At 40.6% G+C, this 17,410-nt stretch overlaps 1 protein-coding gene across 5 annotated transcripts in view; it reads left to right on the top strand.

Annotated features, from left to right (window-relative positions):
• PCGF3 (polycomb group ring finger 3) overlaps positions 1–17,410 on the top strand; it is a 107,982-nt gene that overhangs the window by 55,104 nt on the left and 35,468 nt on the right. For all 5 annotated transcript variants that reach the window (XM_050943228.1, XM_050943227.1, XM_050943226.1 and 2 more), the window contains 2 exons: positions 11,329–11,446; positions 15,723–15,819. In XM_050943228.1, the coding sequence (XP_050799185.1) occupies positions 11,338–11,446; positions 15,723–15,819 (206 nt within the window). In that variant the 5' untranslated portion in view covers positions 11,329–11,337. The remainder of the gene's footprint in view (positions 1–11,328; positions 11,447–15,722; positions 15,820–17,410) is intronic.

Below are 17,410 nucleotides of genomic sequence, written 5' to 3'. Positions count from 1 at the left end.
TATTACCTATGCATAGCAGTGAGACTTTTTAACCTTTTACAGGTAGAGGAATTACAGAACAGCTATTAAGAAGGATTTTATAGCTACTGGCTTGCTGAGTGTCCATAAAAGGGAGCTACTCTCCTCTTCATTTATCTCAGTATTATTTAATCAAAGATTATCAATCAGAGATTAGTACAGCATTATACAGAAATAATAGATACATTACTGTGGGACGCAAGGGAAGGAGCTGGCCTCTGTCTCTCGCACCTCTGTAACTGGTGAGATGCTGACAGTTTTGCATTCCCCATCTAATTTCCAAAACCCCTCTCTCTCTTTTTAGGGTCTGAGACAAAGAAACCCCTTTTTGGAGGGAAAAATGCTTTCCCACAATTAATTTCCACTGTGTCCTATTTTGACGTTTTCTCTTTACCTGATTACTTCTGGTATTTCCTGTGTTCTCTTTGGGTTACATGATTGATAAAATGAAGGGAATTTATAATCCAATCATTATTACTGATAGCTGTGACAAACCAGTAATTCTTACTGAGTTAACATAAACATCTTTCATTGGATCCTTACTTTATCCATTACAGAAAACATCTGCAATAACAAGATCCACCTCAATCAAAGGACATAACTAAATCTTATCAATCACTCAGTCTTGTTTTTACAGTAGAATCTCAGAGTTACGAACACTAACGTGTTATGGTTGTTCTTTCAAAAGTTTACAACTGAAACATTGACTTAATACAGCTTTGAAACTTTACTATGCAGAAAAAAATGCTTTTAACCATTGTAATTTAAATGAAATAAGCACAAAGAGTTTCCTTACCCTGTGAAATTTTTTTTTTACCTTGTCAAATCTTTCCCTTTATTTTTTTAGTAGTTAACATTTAACAAAGTACTATACGATATTTGCCTCTGGTTTTTGTTGGTCTCTTGCTGCTTGATTGCGTACTTCTAGTTCTAAATGAGGTGTGTGGTTGACTGGTCAGTTTGTAACTCTGGTGCTCGTAACTCTCAGGTTCTGCTGCAAGAATCGGCAACCTCTGGCACGTGGCTTGCCAGGGTAAGCACCCTGGTGGGCCGGACCAGTTTGTTTACCTGCCGCCTCCACAGGTTCAGCCGATCGCGGCTCCCATTGGCTGCAGTTCGCCACTCCGGGCCAATGGGGGCGGCTGATACCATAAAGAATAGTTAATAGGCAAGTGAATTTAATATATAAAAAGGAAAAGAGTACTAAAAGGGTTAATATTTACTAACTGGTGTGAACACTCTGGTCACAATTTTAAACTCCACTGCGCAGGGGCATAGAGGCTGGAAATCACCCCCCTTTAAAAGCTCCTGAATGTTTTTAAAATACCTCTTCTGGTTGCCCAACTTGATGAGCACGCTTAGCAGCTCACCCTTGTTGTGTGCAGTTGCCCAACTCATGTTGGCTGCATGCACCAGATGCAGCCCTGCCTGGAGTAAACATGAAGTGTTGGATCTCCTGGGCCTGTGGGGAGAAAAGGCAGTGCAAATACAGCTGTAGAAATGTGGAGACCTGTGAGCAGATTGCAGAGATGATGCAGGCAGATGGGTACAGCAGCAGTAGCAGGTGAAAGTGAAGGAGCTTTCCCAGGGATACCCCAGGCCTGAGAGTGCAAGTATAGGTCTGGTGTTGCACTGCAGACCTGCTGCCTCTACAAGGAATTGGATGCCATACTTGGTAGAGACCCCACCGGCACCGCATAGACCATTGTGGATACCTCGGAGGAGTCCAAGACACGGACCCCTGACATGAACAGTGCGGGGGAGATGTGGTGGAGGCTCCAGCTATGCTATGAGCCAGGATCTGTTTTGAGACTAAACAAGCAAGAAGCATTACAGGCCATGGCAGCTTTGGGATGCCAGTAGCAGCTGTGCCTTTGTGGTGCTCAGGAGTGAGATCAGCTGAAATAACCACTTCCTGTGGAAAATAGTATCAATACTCAGTGCCATTGTCCTATATTCCTACCCGTGGAATAAGGACTGAAATGTTATAGCTTCATGTAAGAGAAAATATTTTCCCACCCTCACCCTTCGTGGGCCATGCTCACCATGGCTGGGGCAGGAGACTGATGCTGTGCCGAGGCCTTCCGAAGCTGCAGTGTTAATAAGAATTTCTTATTAAAAAGTATTTATGGCAATAAGGGAAGGGAGTTTGGAAAATTCTTTCCCTTTGAATTGTGACTGCCACCACTGGATTTAGTCTCCATTTTTATCAGCAGCTTCTGGCATGGTGGACTTGAGGGATGTCCCTTCCACACTCTCAGAATGACTGACCATGATGAAAACAAGAGGAGTAAGGAAGACATGTGCTGTGAGATCTTTCAAGCCAGTGCTGCATCAGACTGAACAAAGGGCTTGGAGGGCAGCATGGAGAAAGGCAGAGAGGATAGGAAAAGACTCAGGAGTTCTAGCAGGACAAAAAGAGGGAAATGCACCCGGACATAATGGGTTTTCTCAGGCTGCCTGCTCAAATGCTGCAGACCCTAGTTGACCTACAAGTCCAAAAATGCTGGATTGTACCCTTTTGCAGTCCTTGGAGGACTCCATGATCACTGCTTCCTACACTCCCCAAAATACCACGTCATCACAGACTGCATCCTTACTCCTACCACTCCATGTGGGGGGACAGCAAGGAAAACCACACCTTTGCATGTGCTAATCTGTGGTTTACACAGCTCACTATATCTGTAGCCGTAACAGACTACATTTGTGCACTCAAATGAACAACATTATTTTTTGTTCTAATTTTAAATTTTTATCTCCTTGATTTGTTAGAAACTTGTTTAACATTGTCTGTGTGTGGGGGGGGGGGGGGTGCGGGAAGATTGGTTTATTTTTTAGCATATTGTTTTTCTGCACTTCTCTCCCCCCCCAATTCAGTAAAGTTCTATTTTTGGGTAATTTTATTATCTTTAGTAGTTCACAACAAATATTGCAGAATTCAGAGTTAGTCAAAGCATTCAGTACTTATAAATACACACCAAGCACCAAGGAATTCATAGCTTCAGGAAAAACCCTGGTCATATTTATGAATGTGTACAACAAGCACTACACAGTTCAAACAGCGTCCAAAGCGCCAGGCGCAAAGAACATTCCTCTGAATTTTCCAACTTCAAAATGATTTCCCATGTTGCAAGTTTGCAGAGTGAGATTGCTACCCGCTTGTCCACTGTCCATGCAGCTCTCATTTTGGTGTCCGTGTGCTGGAGGGCTGAGGCGAGCTCTGCACATAGATCCTGGAATGTGGCCTTTTGCATCCTAAAGTGCTGCAGCTGCTGCTGCTTGTTCCATACCTGTGATACAGTCAGTGCTTGTTTCTCAGGCCCAGAAGCAGTGCTGCACAGTCTGCAACTGCTTTTTGAATGCCACCAGCAACCTTGAATTGTCTTTCGCTGTGTCTCTCAGCAAGTTGTCCTTGGAGAAATTCTCCTGTCTCTCATTGCTGCAGTGCTACTTGCAGGTCTGCAAATACAGGAGAATCATTTATCTGGTATTTGCAGTGTTCATGAGAATAGTGCTGAGCTCTGTAAACTCCACGTTTGTCACAGATGGCAAGCACCAAAAAGTGCCATGTGGCTTTGTCGGATTTTTAAAAAGTGGTGTCAGAATTATGGGATACGGATGGCATTGTGGGATTGAGAAAGTTGCATGCAGGGAATTCGACCCCTAGCTCCAAGAGATCCCTGGGCAAGCCATTTCTATCCCACAACGTGTTGCAAAAATTTCCCAAAAGGTATTGTGCTGGACAGTGGCATACTGGGATACCTACCTGTGGTACATTACAATTTACATACTCACCAGAATGTGTGTCTATATGCAGTGTTGCTCCAAGCAGCCAAGTATGCACACGCCTGAGCAATAGGCAAAGTTTGGCAGCTGTATGCTGATGTGGCTTGCGTCAACTGCAGTTTGTAGAATAGACATCTCCTTAGGCTCCTTGGTCAGTTAGGAGTTGTGATGCTGAGATGAGCAGTGCCTAAATAGTTATAAAAAATAGGGCCTAAGTGCCTAAGAGTAATCACAGGCTTTAACGTGGGCTGTAGAACCCTGCCCAGAACACTGGGTAAGTACTCGTGTTGCTAGTCTGTGCTGGGAATCTGTGTTGCTGCATTTTCACTTGTATTTTTAGCAGCAGTAGCTAGATTAAGGTAAGCGTGGGTATGCCTGCCTAAACTGCAGTCACGCCTCCTGATTGTGGTGCAGACACCCCCTAAGTCAGGGGTCCCCAACACGGGACTAAGCATGCGCCCGCGTCCTGGCCGGCGGTCGAGCACCCGCTGAAATGCTGCCGAAATTTGATGGCGACGCCTCTGGATGACGCTGCTTGCCGCCGACAAGCGGTGTCATCCAAAGGCATCACCGCCGGATTTCAGCAACATTTCGGCGGGTTCTCGACCGCCGCCACGGTCCTTTGTCTGACGCCCACCTGATGAAAAAGGTTGGGGACCGCTGCCCTAAGTAATTCAAGCCTTGTGACGCTGAGTGAAGAAATGCCTAAATACCTTTAAAAATCTGGGCCTCAGTGCTTAAAGGTGATACTGAACGCAGTAATACGAGTAGTAGGAATTATTCCTTCCAATAAAATCAGCAAAGAATCCTGTGGCACCTTATAGACTAACAGACATTTTGGAGCATGAGCTTTCGTGGGTGAATACCCACTTCGTCAGATGCGTGTATTGGAAATTTCCAGGGGCAAGTATATATATGCAAGCAAGCTAGAGATAACGAGGATAGTTCAGTCAGGGAGGATGAGGCCTGTTCTAGCAGTTGAGGTGTGAAAACCAAGGGAGGAGAAACTGTTTTTGTAGTTGACAATCCATTCACAGTCTTTGTTTAATCCTGAGCTGATGGTGTCAAATTTGCAGATGAACTGAAGCTCAGCAGTTTCTCTTTGAAGTCTGGTCCTGAAGTTTTGTTGCTGCAGGATGGCCACCTTAAGGTCTGCTATAGCGTGGCCATGGAGGGTGAAGTGTTCTCCTATAGATTTTTGTATATTGCCATTCCTAATATCTGATTTGTGTCCATTTATCCTTTTCCGTAGAGACTGTCCAGTTTGGCTGACGTACATAGCAGAGGGGCAATGATGGTGTATATTACATTGGTGGACGTGTAGGTGAATGAACCGGTGATGGTGTGGCTGATTTGGTTAGGTCCTGTGATGGAGTCGCTGGTGTAGATATGTGGGCAGAGTTGGCATCGAGGTTTGTTGCATGGATTATTGGTTCCTGAGCTAGAGTTACTATGGTGTGGTGTGCAGTTACTGGTAAGAATATGTTTCAGGTTGGCAGGTTGTCTGTGGGCGAGGACTGGCCTGCCACCCAAGGCCTGTGAAAGTGTGGGATCTTGTCCAGGATGGGTTGTAGATCCCTGATGATGCATTGGAGGGGTTTTAGGTGGGGACGGTATGTGATGGCCAGTGAAGTCCTGTTGGTTTCTTTCTTGGGTTTGTCTTGCAGTCGGAGGCTTCTGGGTACACGTCTGGCTCTGCTGATCTGTTTTCTTATTTCCTCGTGCCGTTATTGTAGTTTTGAGAATGCTTGGTGGAGATTTTGTAGATGTTGGTCTCTGTCTGAGGGGTTAGAGCAGTTGCGGTTGTACCTCAGTGCTTGGCTGTAGACAATGGATCGTGTGATGTGCCCGGGATGGAAGCTGGAGGCATGAAGGTAGGCATAGCGGTCGGTAGGTTTTCGGTATAGGGTGGTGGTAATGTGACCATCACTTATTTGCACCGTGGTGTCTAGGAAGTGGACCTCCCATGTAGATTGGTCCTGGCTGAGGTTGATGGTGGGGTGGAAGCTGTTGAAATCATGGTGGAATTTTTCCAGAGTCTCCTTCCCATGGGTCCAGATGATGAAGATGTCATCAATATAGCGTAGATAGAGAAGGGGCGTGAGTGGACAAGAGCTGAGGAAGCGTTGTTCCAGGTCGGCCATAAAAATATTGGCATATTGTGGGGCCATGCGGGTGCCCATAGCGGTGCCACTGATCTGGAGATATATATTGTCATCAAATTTGAAATAGTTGTGTACGAGGATAAAGGCACAGAGCTCAGCAGCCAGTTGTGCTGTGGCATCGTCAGGGATACTGTTCCTGACAGCTTGAATTCCATCTGTGTGTGGGATGTTTGTGTAGAGAGCCTCTACATCCATGGTGGCTAGGATGGTGTTTTCTGGAAGGTCACCAATGCATTGTAGTTTCCTCAGGAAATCAGTGGTGTCACGGAGATAGGTGGGAGTGCTGGTGGCATAGGGTCTGAGTAGAGAGTCCACATATCCAGACAGTCCTTCAGCGACACCATCACAGGACCTAACCAGATCAGCCACACCATCACCGGTTCATTCACCTGCACGTCCACCAATGTAATATACGCCATCATATGCCAGCAATGCCCCTCTGCTATGTACGTCAGCCAAACTGGACAGTCTCTACGGAAAAGGATAAATGGACACAAATCAGATATTAGGAATGGCAGTATACAAAAACCTGTAGGAGAACACTTCACCCTCCCTGGCCATGCTATAGCAGACCTTAAGGTGGCCATCCTGCAGCAAAAAAACTTCAGGACCAGACTTCAAAGAGAAACTGCTGAGCTTCAGTTCATCTGCAAATTTGACACCATCAGCTCAGGATTAAACAAAGACTGTGAATGGCTTGCCAACTACAAAAACAGTTTCTCCTCCCTTGGTTTTCACGCCTCAACTGCTAGAACAGGGCCTCATCCTCCCTGATTGAACTAACCTCATTATCTCTAGCTTGCTTGCATATATATATTTGCCCCTGGAAATTTCCACTATGTGCATCTGACGAAGTGGGTATTCACCCACGAAAGCTCATGCTCCAAAACGTCTGTTAGCCTATAAGGTGCCACAGGATTCTTTGCTGCTTTTACAGATCCAGACTAACACGGCTACCCCCTGATACTTGATTCCTTCCAGTGTGCATTAATATGCATTTATTAACGTTGAATTTACCATTATGTCCCCATTTATCTGCCTTCCCTCTGTATTACCTCAGTCTTCTCAGGTTTGACTAATCCAAGTAATTGGGATCTTCATAATTTGACAACTTGTTGCTCACCCATGTCCAAATATTTACAAATATATTTGGCACTGGTTGTAGTACAGAACTTCGAGGCACACCACTGTTAACAGTTAGCTATGTTGAAAACTGAACAAGCACATCTCTTTTTTTTTTTTTATTCTCTAGCCAATTTTTAATTTCACAGTACTCTTGTGAGTTATCTAGACTCCTTGAAAGTTCTAAGAAAGTTTGTCAACCAGTGTTGTGTTCTAGTTTTGTTAACATGCTCAAGGAATTTTAATGGATTGGAGATGTGTAGTTTTCCTTTACAAGAAACCATGTTGGCTTGTTCTGCTTTCCTATTCATTCCGGGGTTTATTAATTAAGACTTCCCTTACCAGAACAGTTAGTTAAACTATTAATTCATTCCCAGGTTTGCCCCTGCTGCATTTTTCTAGATATGGGTGTACATCCTTTGGTTCCCTCTGGTTTTGTGATATAATAGCAGATTTTAATGAGGTTGCATATTTTTGTTAGTATCTCAGCTGCTTCATTCTTTAACTCTTTCAGATCTGGTAGATGTGTAACACTTGGTCCTGGTAGCCTTTTGCTAGCTAGCTGCTCAGATTGTTCTAGCACCACTTGTTGCTCTTTCAGTGTTTTGATAGTAGCTTATCTTTACAATGTGAAGAATTCCCCCATCATTCTCTAGAGAAGGTAAATGTTTCTTTGCCTCAAAGTTCGCCAGTATTTTTATCCTTATTAATTACTCTGTTTACTCCTTGCTGTTTCTGTGGACTCATCAGTTCTTTGGCTAGATTGCTACTAAAATACTTAGTGAGTCATATTTGTTTTTATGCCTTTGGCTGTTTGCCCTTCCAATATCTTCTTAGCCTTCCTAACTAACATGCTGTCTATTATAATTTATACTTTCTATGAGCTTCTAGTGTTGAATTTCCATTTTCTGACTGACTCCTATTTGGCTTGGTCAACTTCTTGAAAGTTGCCATTTCACCAAATTGGTTTTTTTTTTGTTTTTTTTTTTTACCTTTCCACTTTATTTAATGATATGTGTGCCTTTGATTATTGTATGGCTACATGTAAGTTTACTTACACTAGTTTCATTTGGCTAGCTTAATCATTTTTAAAAAGCCCTTTTCTAAAGGTTAGTTGTCACCATGACAGTATGAATCTTCCCTCCCCCCACCCCTCCAGATGTGGAACCTAATTCTGTTGTGATCACCATCATCTAGAGGTTTAACAGTAGCTACTACTTGTACCAACTCCTGTACATCATTTTAAGAATAAGTCACAAATAGTCTGTCCTCTTTGGGTTCTGTAAACACAGCTGTCTTCTATGCAACCATCTTTTTAAAGAGACTCGTACTATCTATGAACTGCTAAATCTTTCAGTTGCTTGGAAACTAAGATAGAAAATGAATATTGAAATAGGAGTAATCTATGCTATGGAATTAGGTTCTAACCTATCTGTTATACAACACAAGTTAAATGCATTTTTGATGCGTCCTTAACAGCTAGTCACTACTTCATTTGATTATGAAACCTTAGAATTCCATACAACACTTTTTTGTACATTTATTTGTCTTCTCAGCCTTAAGAATTTGAAGTACTTCAAGTTTTTTCTTATGTCACATGCTATGTTTTTACAGTGCTAGAGGTGAAATGCATTTTAGTGGCTTAAAATAGAGGGTAATGTACTTCTTTCAGTCCAGTTACTCCTCATATTGGTTCAAAAGCTTGGTTTCTGCTGGCCCATCATGTTTAATTACATACCTGAATTAAACAGAGGGAAAGAATAAAAAAGCAGAGAGTGTAAGGTAGACGTTAAACATTATCTTCTTGCTGTATCCAAATAGGGAAGCTTGCATGCTCTGAAGAACTTCATTCAGATTATGAAATGTATTCCAAAATAAAGTAAAATTTGTAGTGCTGAACCAAACGCCGTCAATCATTTTACTGAAATGCAGTTTGGTAACACCTGCAGTGTGGGAGCTGAATGTAACACATTGTAAAAACCAGTTTTTCTCCCTGCTTTAATGTTAGTTCTATCGTTTTATTCTACCAATATATGTTCCTTTATAGCAAGAATGTGTAAGCAGGTGGCTTCTCTACCATGCTTAAAATTGCACAGATTTTAGCAGGTTATAGCTTGGCCCTTTCTGGGTCTGCTGTTTAAGTAAAAGGAACTAAAATGATGCACAGAATTTACCGTAAGTGTTTTCCTCAGACTTGATTGCTTCCCATATTCTGCCTTGTGAGCTGCTCAGTTCACACCCTGGGTCCTTTCTACGGAGCCAATCCTTGCTCCTTAATATCTGGCTGAGACTAACAAACTACCTGCATCAGGTCAGCAACGAAGTCACGTTTTTTTTCCAGCAGGATCAGCTAACAGCAACAGAGGAGATAAATTATACACTGAGTACTCATGTATTGAAATTTTGGAAAAGATTTAGTGTGTTAAAATATTCTAGGGGCCAGGATTTAAATCTAATTCCGTATATGTTGCTTGTGTACTGTATGCTTATGGAAGTAAAGGGATCTGGAAGCTATATAGCGTTGCATGCTGTAGTCTAATTTCAGGTGTGAGCTACTTGTTTGTGTGAGAGCCCTTAGTTTAACCAACTTTGTTAAGCTGTTTTTTGACAAAATGCATTATCGTAGCCATTTACTTTGTTTTCTTGTGAAGTTTTTCTCCACAGTTCCAAAAAATATTTGTTTTGCAACAAAATGTATGTAGTGTTAAAAAATTGACCATGTTCTCTGGATCCAAAAGCAATTTTTAAAAAAAAATACAGGTTATCAAAAACTTTATGGTGAAAGGTAATACTAGTGAATTACAAGTGTGGCTCTCAGGCTTCAAGTGCTCTTGATAAATATCTGTCATCCTAAAATGGTTATAAGGGTGAAATACAAAGTTCTTAAAATTTCAAGCAGATTTCTTGTGATTCCAGAAGAGGAAAAAGTACATACCTATTTCTCCGTATAATTGGGTAGTGGTGTATTATCAGAGGCATGTGCCATCCCCTAAAAAGGCTTTTGCAGATTTCTGTTTGCTCTGCAAGTGATATCAGAAATGCCATGAAAAATGGTTTGAAAAGAGCTATTCTGTTTTAAAATCCTTGTCTTCCTTTCCTTTTGTTATGGTATTTGTGATCTCCTTCACCTTTGAAGGAAAGAAGTGTTCAGTTCAGCTTTCTTAGTTTCAAAGGAGGTAACTTTGTTGGTACAGAGCTGATTTTATGTTTGAAGTCATATTTTTTCTTTGTGAGAACCTAGTTTTAGCTTTTAGGAAAACCGTTTGTTTACTTTACAGCCACTTTATTCAAATACAATTTTTCTTCCAGTTCTAAGTAAAATTTTAACTATAGAGAAAATAGGCTATAAATACAAAGTACAACTTGATAAATTTTACCGAACCAGACCTACTCCTTTTGATATTGTGCTCTGATGAACTTTCTTCAGGGTCCACTCTTCTCACTTTCATATGCTTTAATTGTTGGCTTGAATAGGATTACTTATGAGTAAAACAAGCAGGATTTGGCCCTAAAATGTAGTCTTTTTCATCGGTAAAGGAGCTCTGTTATGCAACATGCTGGCATAATTTAGAAAAACTGTTAAGATCAGAATATCAACTCTTTCTACTTGCTTACAGAATCTGAGCTATATTAATGTAGTAATTACCAGTCCCTCTCATCTACATTATTCAAAGTATAATTTTCAAATACAAAATAAAGGGTCATTGAAGCAACTAGTATGAAATCTGGCCCATTCTTATGCACTAATAGCATGAGCTAAAGCCAACTGGAGTCAATGGAAATACTCCAGTTACCTTTACTGGAGTTGGATCAGCCCCCAAGATCATCCAGTGGAAGGCACTAGATAAGACAGAGGGAGGGATAGCTCAGTGGTTTGAGCATTGGCCTGCTAAACCCAGGGTTGTGAGTTCAATCGTTGAGGGAGCCACCTAGGGATCTGGGGCAAAAATTTGTCTGGGGATTGGTCCTGCTTTGATTTGAGCAGGAGGTTGGACTAGATGACCTCCTGAGGTCTTTTCCAACCCTGAGATTCTATGATTCTTACATGGTTTGTTTCACTGCCCATTTTTATCGGGTAAATTCTTTAAAATTATATAATACCCTTATTCCATACATAAAGTGCCTGGGAGCATGAAGTTGCATATTGATATCCGTAATACAAATTATTAGGTTACTTCAGGACTTGCTACATAATCAGTACACCTGGGATGCTAACAATTGTGTGTTTCTTCTACAGACACCAAAGATGCTGACTAGAAAGATTAAACTCTGGGATATTAATGCCCATATAACCTGTCGTCTCTGCAATGGATACCTTATCGATGCTACCACTGTAACAGAATGCTTACATACCTGTGAGTATGACTGTGATTCTATAGTGTGTTAAAGAAGATTAATGTTTTTTTACATACTAGATACTTCAGTTTTCAGTTGATGTTTAAAAATCTATTGTGGCTCGCCAAAACAATGCAAATTTTGGTATATACTTCACGTTTTAAGCAAAAATTATATTGTCTCATGAAGAGAACAAGAGAAGCAAAACCATGAGCCCTAGCTGTGTTGCGCAGAGCTGAAACCATATACATGTATAATAAATGAAAGTGGTTTTAAAAAATATCTTGCAGTGATTTAAAAAAGTAGTAGTTATCGCAACAGCAATAACCAGATGGATTTTTCACATTCGCAATATTGGTAGTTAAAAAAATTATCATACTAAATACTTAGTAGAAAATTTGTACTTCAGAATATGAAGACAAATGCTAGAAAGACTTTGAATTGTAACTAAGTTGTTTTGAAAAAAAAACAAAACACCTTATTCTCTGGTTATAGCATCTGTTCAGAACTCACCCTGAAGTGAGACAGGCAGAGATCCCAGATTCTAGAGTATACTATAGGTAGTAGCAGCCATGAGTGCTAGTCCCTTCTCCCCAAACTTGTGGTCACACCCTGCCCTTACAGTAATCTTAACTACTTGCCTTTAAACCACCTATTCAACTTTTTCTTCAGTTACCACTCTAGCTCTTTGTCCCCTCCAGTTTTGGGGTGATGCAGTATCTCTTTTTAGTGGTTTTTGTCTGCTTTCTATCTATTCTGATTATGTTGATAAGGGCCATCGGAGAGAGGTACTAGGATTAAACACCACCCAGTCTTGCCACCCTGTCCTGTACTAGTTTTTATTTCTCCCACCCCAATGCAAGAATTTGGTTGTAGAGGCAGCCAGGGCTGTACTGTGCCCCATAAACCTGAAATGTTGTGCTGGGATCTGTTCTGATGAAGAGGTTGCTGGTTCATTGCTGCTACTCTTTGCTTCATGAATTACCAGTCTAGTTTTGGAATGATTCCTCCCTGGTGGAATGAGTTGAAAGTTTTTTTGCTGATCCACCTGGTATCATACTTCAGCAATGCTGTCGCTAAAAGGACTGTGTTTAAATGGCTGATTGATACGATCTGCAAGGCCTAAGGCTAGAAAGTCATGTCAAGGCTCATTTGATCTGAGGCAGGAAAGCCTTTGCTTGCCTGTAGCTCAGAAATGTGCATGGCAGGCAAGCATGTTCCATTCACATAGGCAAGGCATACATATGGTCATTGCTGCATATGCTTGCCAAGCACTATTTCTTGGATTGGGACTCGAGGAATACAGGTTTGGGGTGACAATCCTGCAGAACCTGTATCTGAAATAAGAGAGCTCAAATCTCTAGCCCCTCGAGCTTTTATGTTTTCAGGTATGTCACTCGTTTGCATTGTCCATGCTTTTGGAAAGTTTGCTTACTTCTGGATCCATCCTTTAGGCTTACGTTAAGCTGGACAGGTGATAGGAGTATGTTCCCTTACTATAATTTAAAAACTACAAGAAATCTTGTTGGTATTGGCATTGTTCATATTGCATGTGCTGTTTGGTGGATATATGTTTGTCTTTTGGGATATCCCTTGAGTATGCAGGACACACTCTGTTGTAAAGTATCTTTAGAGGAAGGAAAATGAATTGCCTTTTTAATTTTCCCTTTTGGGAAATATTATCTTGGAGGAGGCTGTTAAAGGTGTTGGATTATTTGCAACATTTACACACATTACATACTTTCAAGGCACTGACTTCTCTCAATTAATTCTATTTTTGTGTCTGGCTTTAATTTTAAGGATCTTTTTTTTCCCTACTAACTGAGAACCAAACCGGAAGATTCCAAGGTACTATCTGGTCACTTTGCGGGGTGGCTCACATGTCTGGTTGCTGCTTATTGCTTTCAGGGATACTCAAACCTTTAGAATTTCAGGGATTCCATCTGTCATGTTAGGAATTTAAAACTGGGATGAGAATCCCTGCAGAGGATCAGAATTATGGGGAAAGTAAATTTCCTCCATCTCTTCCCATGCTTGCTTCCTTCATATGTATCTTGGCAATTATAACTCTCCAGTCTTATGACTTGGCCGGGACAAACTCCAACAGATACTGTGTTTTGGTAGCTATTAACTGTCTTCTCCTGTTCATGCCTTTTCATTAACAATGGCAATAACAAAATGCCACTTTTGTTAAATTGTTTTAATATCTCATCTTGTACCTTGATACTTGGACGGCAGTGTATATATCATAGAATGTCAGGGTTGGAAGGGACCTCAGGAGATCATCTAGTCCAACACCCTGCTCAAAGCAGGACCAGTCCCCAATTAAATCATCAAACAGATTTTTGCCCTGTATCCCTAAATGGCCCCCTCAAGGATTGAACTCATATAACCCTGGGTTTAGCAGGCCAATGCTCAAACCACTGAGCTATCCCTCCCCACCTGAAAGCTGTCTTAATGTGTCATGAAAAGTTATGCTCCAAATACAGATTTTTATCTTCAGCATTCAAAAGGATAATAAAAGATGAGGAAAGATAGATTAAAAAAAAGCCAGCAGGAATGAAAATATAAGAAAGGTGGTGCAGGATATTGCAATGGATAGTGACTGCTGTTTTCTAGTGGATGCTTTTTAAAATAAACATTCTGAATTATAGTTTAAAATAATTAGGGGGAGGGATAGCTCAGTGGTTTGAGCATTGGCCTGCTAACCACAGGCTTGGTAGTTCAATCCTTGAGGGGGCCACTTAGGGATCTAGGGCAAAAATCAATACTTGGTTCTGCTAGTGAAGGCAGGGGGCTGGACTCAATGATCTTTCAAGGTTCCTTCCAGTTCTAGGAGATGGGTATATCTCCAATTATTAAAGAAAAAAACCTTACAATTGAATTTAAAGCTATAAACGATAGGTTTGATTCTGCTTTCATTGACTCATTGAGGGCAGGATTTGGGCTGACTCTGCTAGTCTGGACCTCTTCCCCTGTGTAGAGTCCCACTGAAGCAGATTCCTCTGCAGGATCTGGGCTTCAGTGAGCAGTGCTAGTAGACTTGTTTTATTGTTCAGGATAAGAATGCTGTCCTGCTGATTAAGTCATTGACAACAGCTGCTAGCAATGTTATCTTTAATGTACTGACTGAAAATAGTGTAATACATTCATACATTACACCTTTGCTTTGCTGACTTTTGGCTTTTGATTTGTAATTATTCTTCAAACATACATCAACTTGTCTGAGAGGTAGATGGCACTGTTTAACTGCAGAAAGTATACCCCTGTAACTTAGTCTTTGGAACTCTTATAGCACTGTTGGGTAAAAATAATGAATTAACCTGAATTATTGGAAAGATGCTCGCTTACCCAAATTTCCCACTTTATATATACACAGAAATTTTAGTAACTCAAAAATCATTAGAGAAAAAAAATCTTTAGCTGGAATTTATTTATCACATAAGTAATTACTGTTTGCAGTGTTGTACTTGGGTTGGTCCTAGGATATTAGGGAGACAAGGTGGGTGAAGTAATATATTTTATTGGACCAACTTCTGTTGATGAAATTCCAGAAGAAGAGCTCTGTGTAGGTCAAAATCTTGTCTGTTTCACCCATCTTGTCTCTATAATCAGTTACTTCCAAGTAAATAATTTTGTATGATTTTCTTTAAACGGCTAATAGTATTTGGTTAAAATGTGAAATTGTTTGTTTGTAAATTTCTGTAAAATGAAATAAACAGAATTATGTATGTAGACTTTGAAACAGGTCCAAAATCAAACTATTGTTCAGTGCTCTATTGTGATGTACGTTGTGTTTGTTGTGAGGTGAAATAGCACCTGAATGCCCTTTCAGCTAGGAGCTGCATGGTCACTAAACAGCAACTTCTCGGAAGGAAATATTTTCTTTGCCCTCAAGTTTATTTCCTTGCCTCAATTTCCTTTCATTTACAGCCACAGTTCAAAGTTTCTTTCTAGCATATGGTATTTTGGGTTGTGTATTATGTGTTCTAATAGTTCTGAAGTAAGCTTTACCTGTTCAGGAATAGGACAATAACATAGTATGTCCTTCATACGTTGTTTATAATCTACCATTGTTCTAAGAACTCCCATGAAAGATAATGGAAATTGTGTGTTATTCAGTGGTATATTAGAAACTTATTTATATAAAATTTAAGGGACGAAATCTGAATTGTGTGAGAGTTGTTCTGTTACTATTTGTATGTAAATTAATTTCTTTTAAAATATTCACAAGAACACAAATATGAACTTGTTTTAATAGTTTTTTTTTCTTCCTAATTATAAATGTGTTTGCAGTCTGTAGAAGTTGCCTGGTGAAGTATTTGGAGGAAAATAACACCTGTCCAACATGTAGAATTGTTATACATCAGAGCCATCCGCTACAGTATATTGGGTAAGTGTGCTGCATACAATGAAAATCACAGATAATTAAAATCTCTGCAGGTCATGTGTAGATATCTCAGATTATGGCACAGTTCTTTACTAGATTTTCTTACTTCCCTGCTGTTCTTTCTTAAATACTTAATTTCAGATCAAGCTGATCACTTAAAATAATGGTTCTGTGTAAGCAAAGTGGTAGACTGAACTTAATGTGTTTTGTCAAATTTAAGAACAAGCGAAATATTTTGTCTAGTTTTTACCAATTTCTACTGAAGTTTAGTTGGATTTAGTAATTTCTGGTTAGACTGTATCCGGTTCTCATAGGTTATATAGAATCTATTTCTGATTGTGCGAATTACATGTTTATCTAATATTTCATTATATTCACGACTGGTAGTTCAAATGTATTTTTTGTTATGGCAGATGCACTATGGTTTTAATGTTTTACTTGAGGTACTATTCAAAGATTGAAATCTGAAGGTGGCAGCATTGTCATTGTTTAGTCTTCTGAGTGACTGTTAACTTGCAGGATAATCTAATTACACACAAAAGAGGTAAAGCAGCAGAAAGGTTAGACACTAGCTCCTGACCTCTTTTTTGGTTGGAGCCAATGCTTAAGGATTTGTACCTGCCCTCCTCCTATCCTCACAGCCACTCAATGTCCATTCACAACATGCCCTAGCATGGCTGTGGTATCCTGCCTGTATTGTCCTCTCTTGTGTCTCTGCTGTATAATATTTTTGCAGGTTGTGCTTTCCCTTACTTTTTCTCCTACAGTTTCCTCTCAACTTAGATATTTCTAAGGCATCGGTCACCATGATAATCAGCTGCTGATATTTCCTCACGTGGCTTGTTCAACCCTAAAGAACTGTACCATTGCAGCTTTCACTGCTGAAAATGCAGCGCTGTAAGTTGGATCGGGGCAGTGCATCCACACCAGCTCTTTCTTTTAAGGTGCATTTCTGCCCTGCCTCCAAGCAAAGTATTTGATGAAATTGTTAGTTGCACTACTTTGAATATGTATTTAAAAAAAAAAAAAAAAAACAGTGGATTTTGAAGAGTGTAGTCAACCCCCTGCCTTCCTTCCCCCCATTTTCTAGTTGATGACACAAATTGGGGGAGTGGTAAATAATGAAGACGACAGGTCACTGATTGAGAATGATCTGGATCACTTGATGATCTGGGTGCAAGCAAGAATGTGCTTTTTAATATGGCTAGTGTAACCGCGTACTTCTAGGAACTGAGAACGTAGGCCGTGCTTACAGGATGGGGGAGTCTATTCTGGAAGCAGTGACTCGAAAAAGATTGGGGGATCCTGGTGAATAATCAGTCGAACATGAACTCCTGTGTGACACTGTCCAAAAGGATTACTGCAGTCGTGGGATGCATAAAAAAAGGAAACTCAAGTTTCCCAGAGAGGTTATTTTACCTCTGGATTTGGCACTGGTGCCACTGCTGCTGGAATCCTGTATCCAGAGCTCTGGTGTCTGTTGATAAATTGGAGAGAGCTCAGGGAAGAGGCATGAGAATGATTAAAGGATTAGAAAACTTGGCTTAAAGTGATTAATTTCAAGACGGTCTATCTATTTAGCTTAACGAAGAGA

The sequence above is a fragment of the Gopherus flavomarginatus genome, chromosome 3 (assembly GCF_025201925.1).
Source record: "Gopherus flavomarginatus isolate rGopFla2 chromosome 3, rGopFla2.mat.asm, whole genome shotgun sequence".
In the NCBI taxonomy this organism is placed as follows: domain Eukaryota; kingdom Metazoa; phylum Chordata; order Testudines; family Testudinidae; genus Gopherus; species Gopherus flavomarginatus.
The sequence above is the reverse complement of the archived record's forward strand: the minus strand, read 5'-3'. Positions and strand labels throughout refer to the sequence as shown.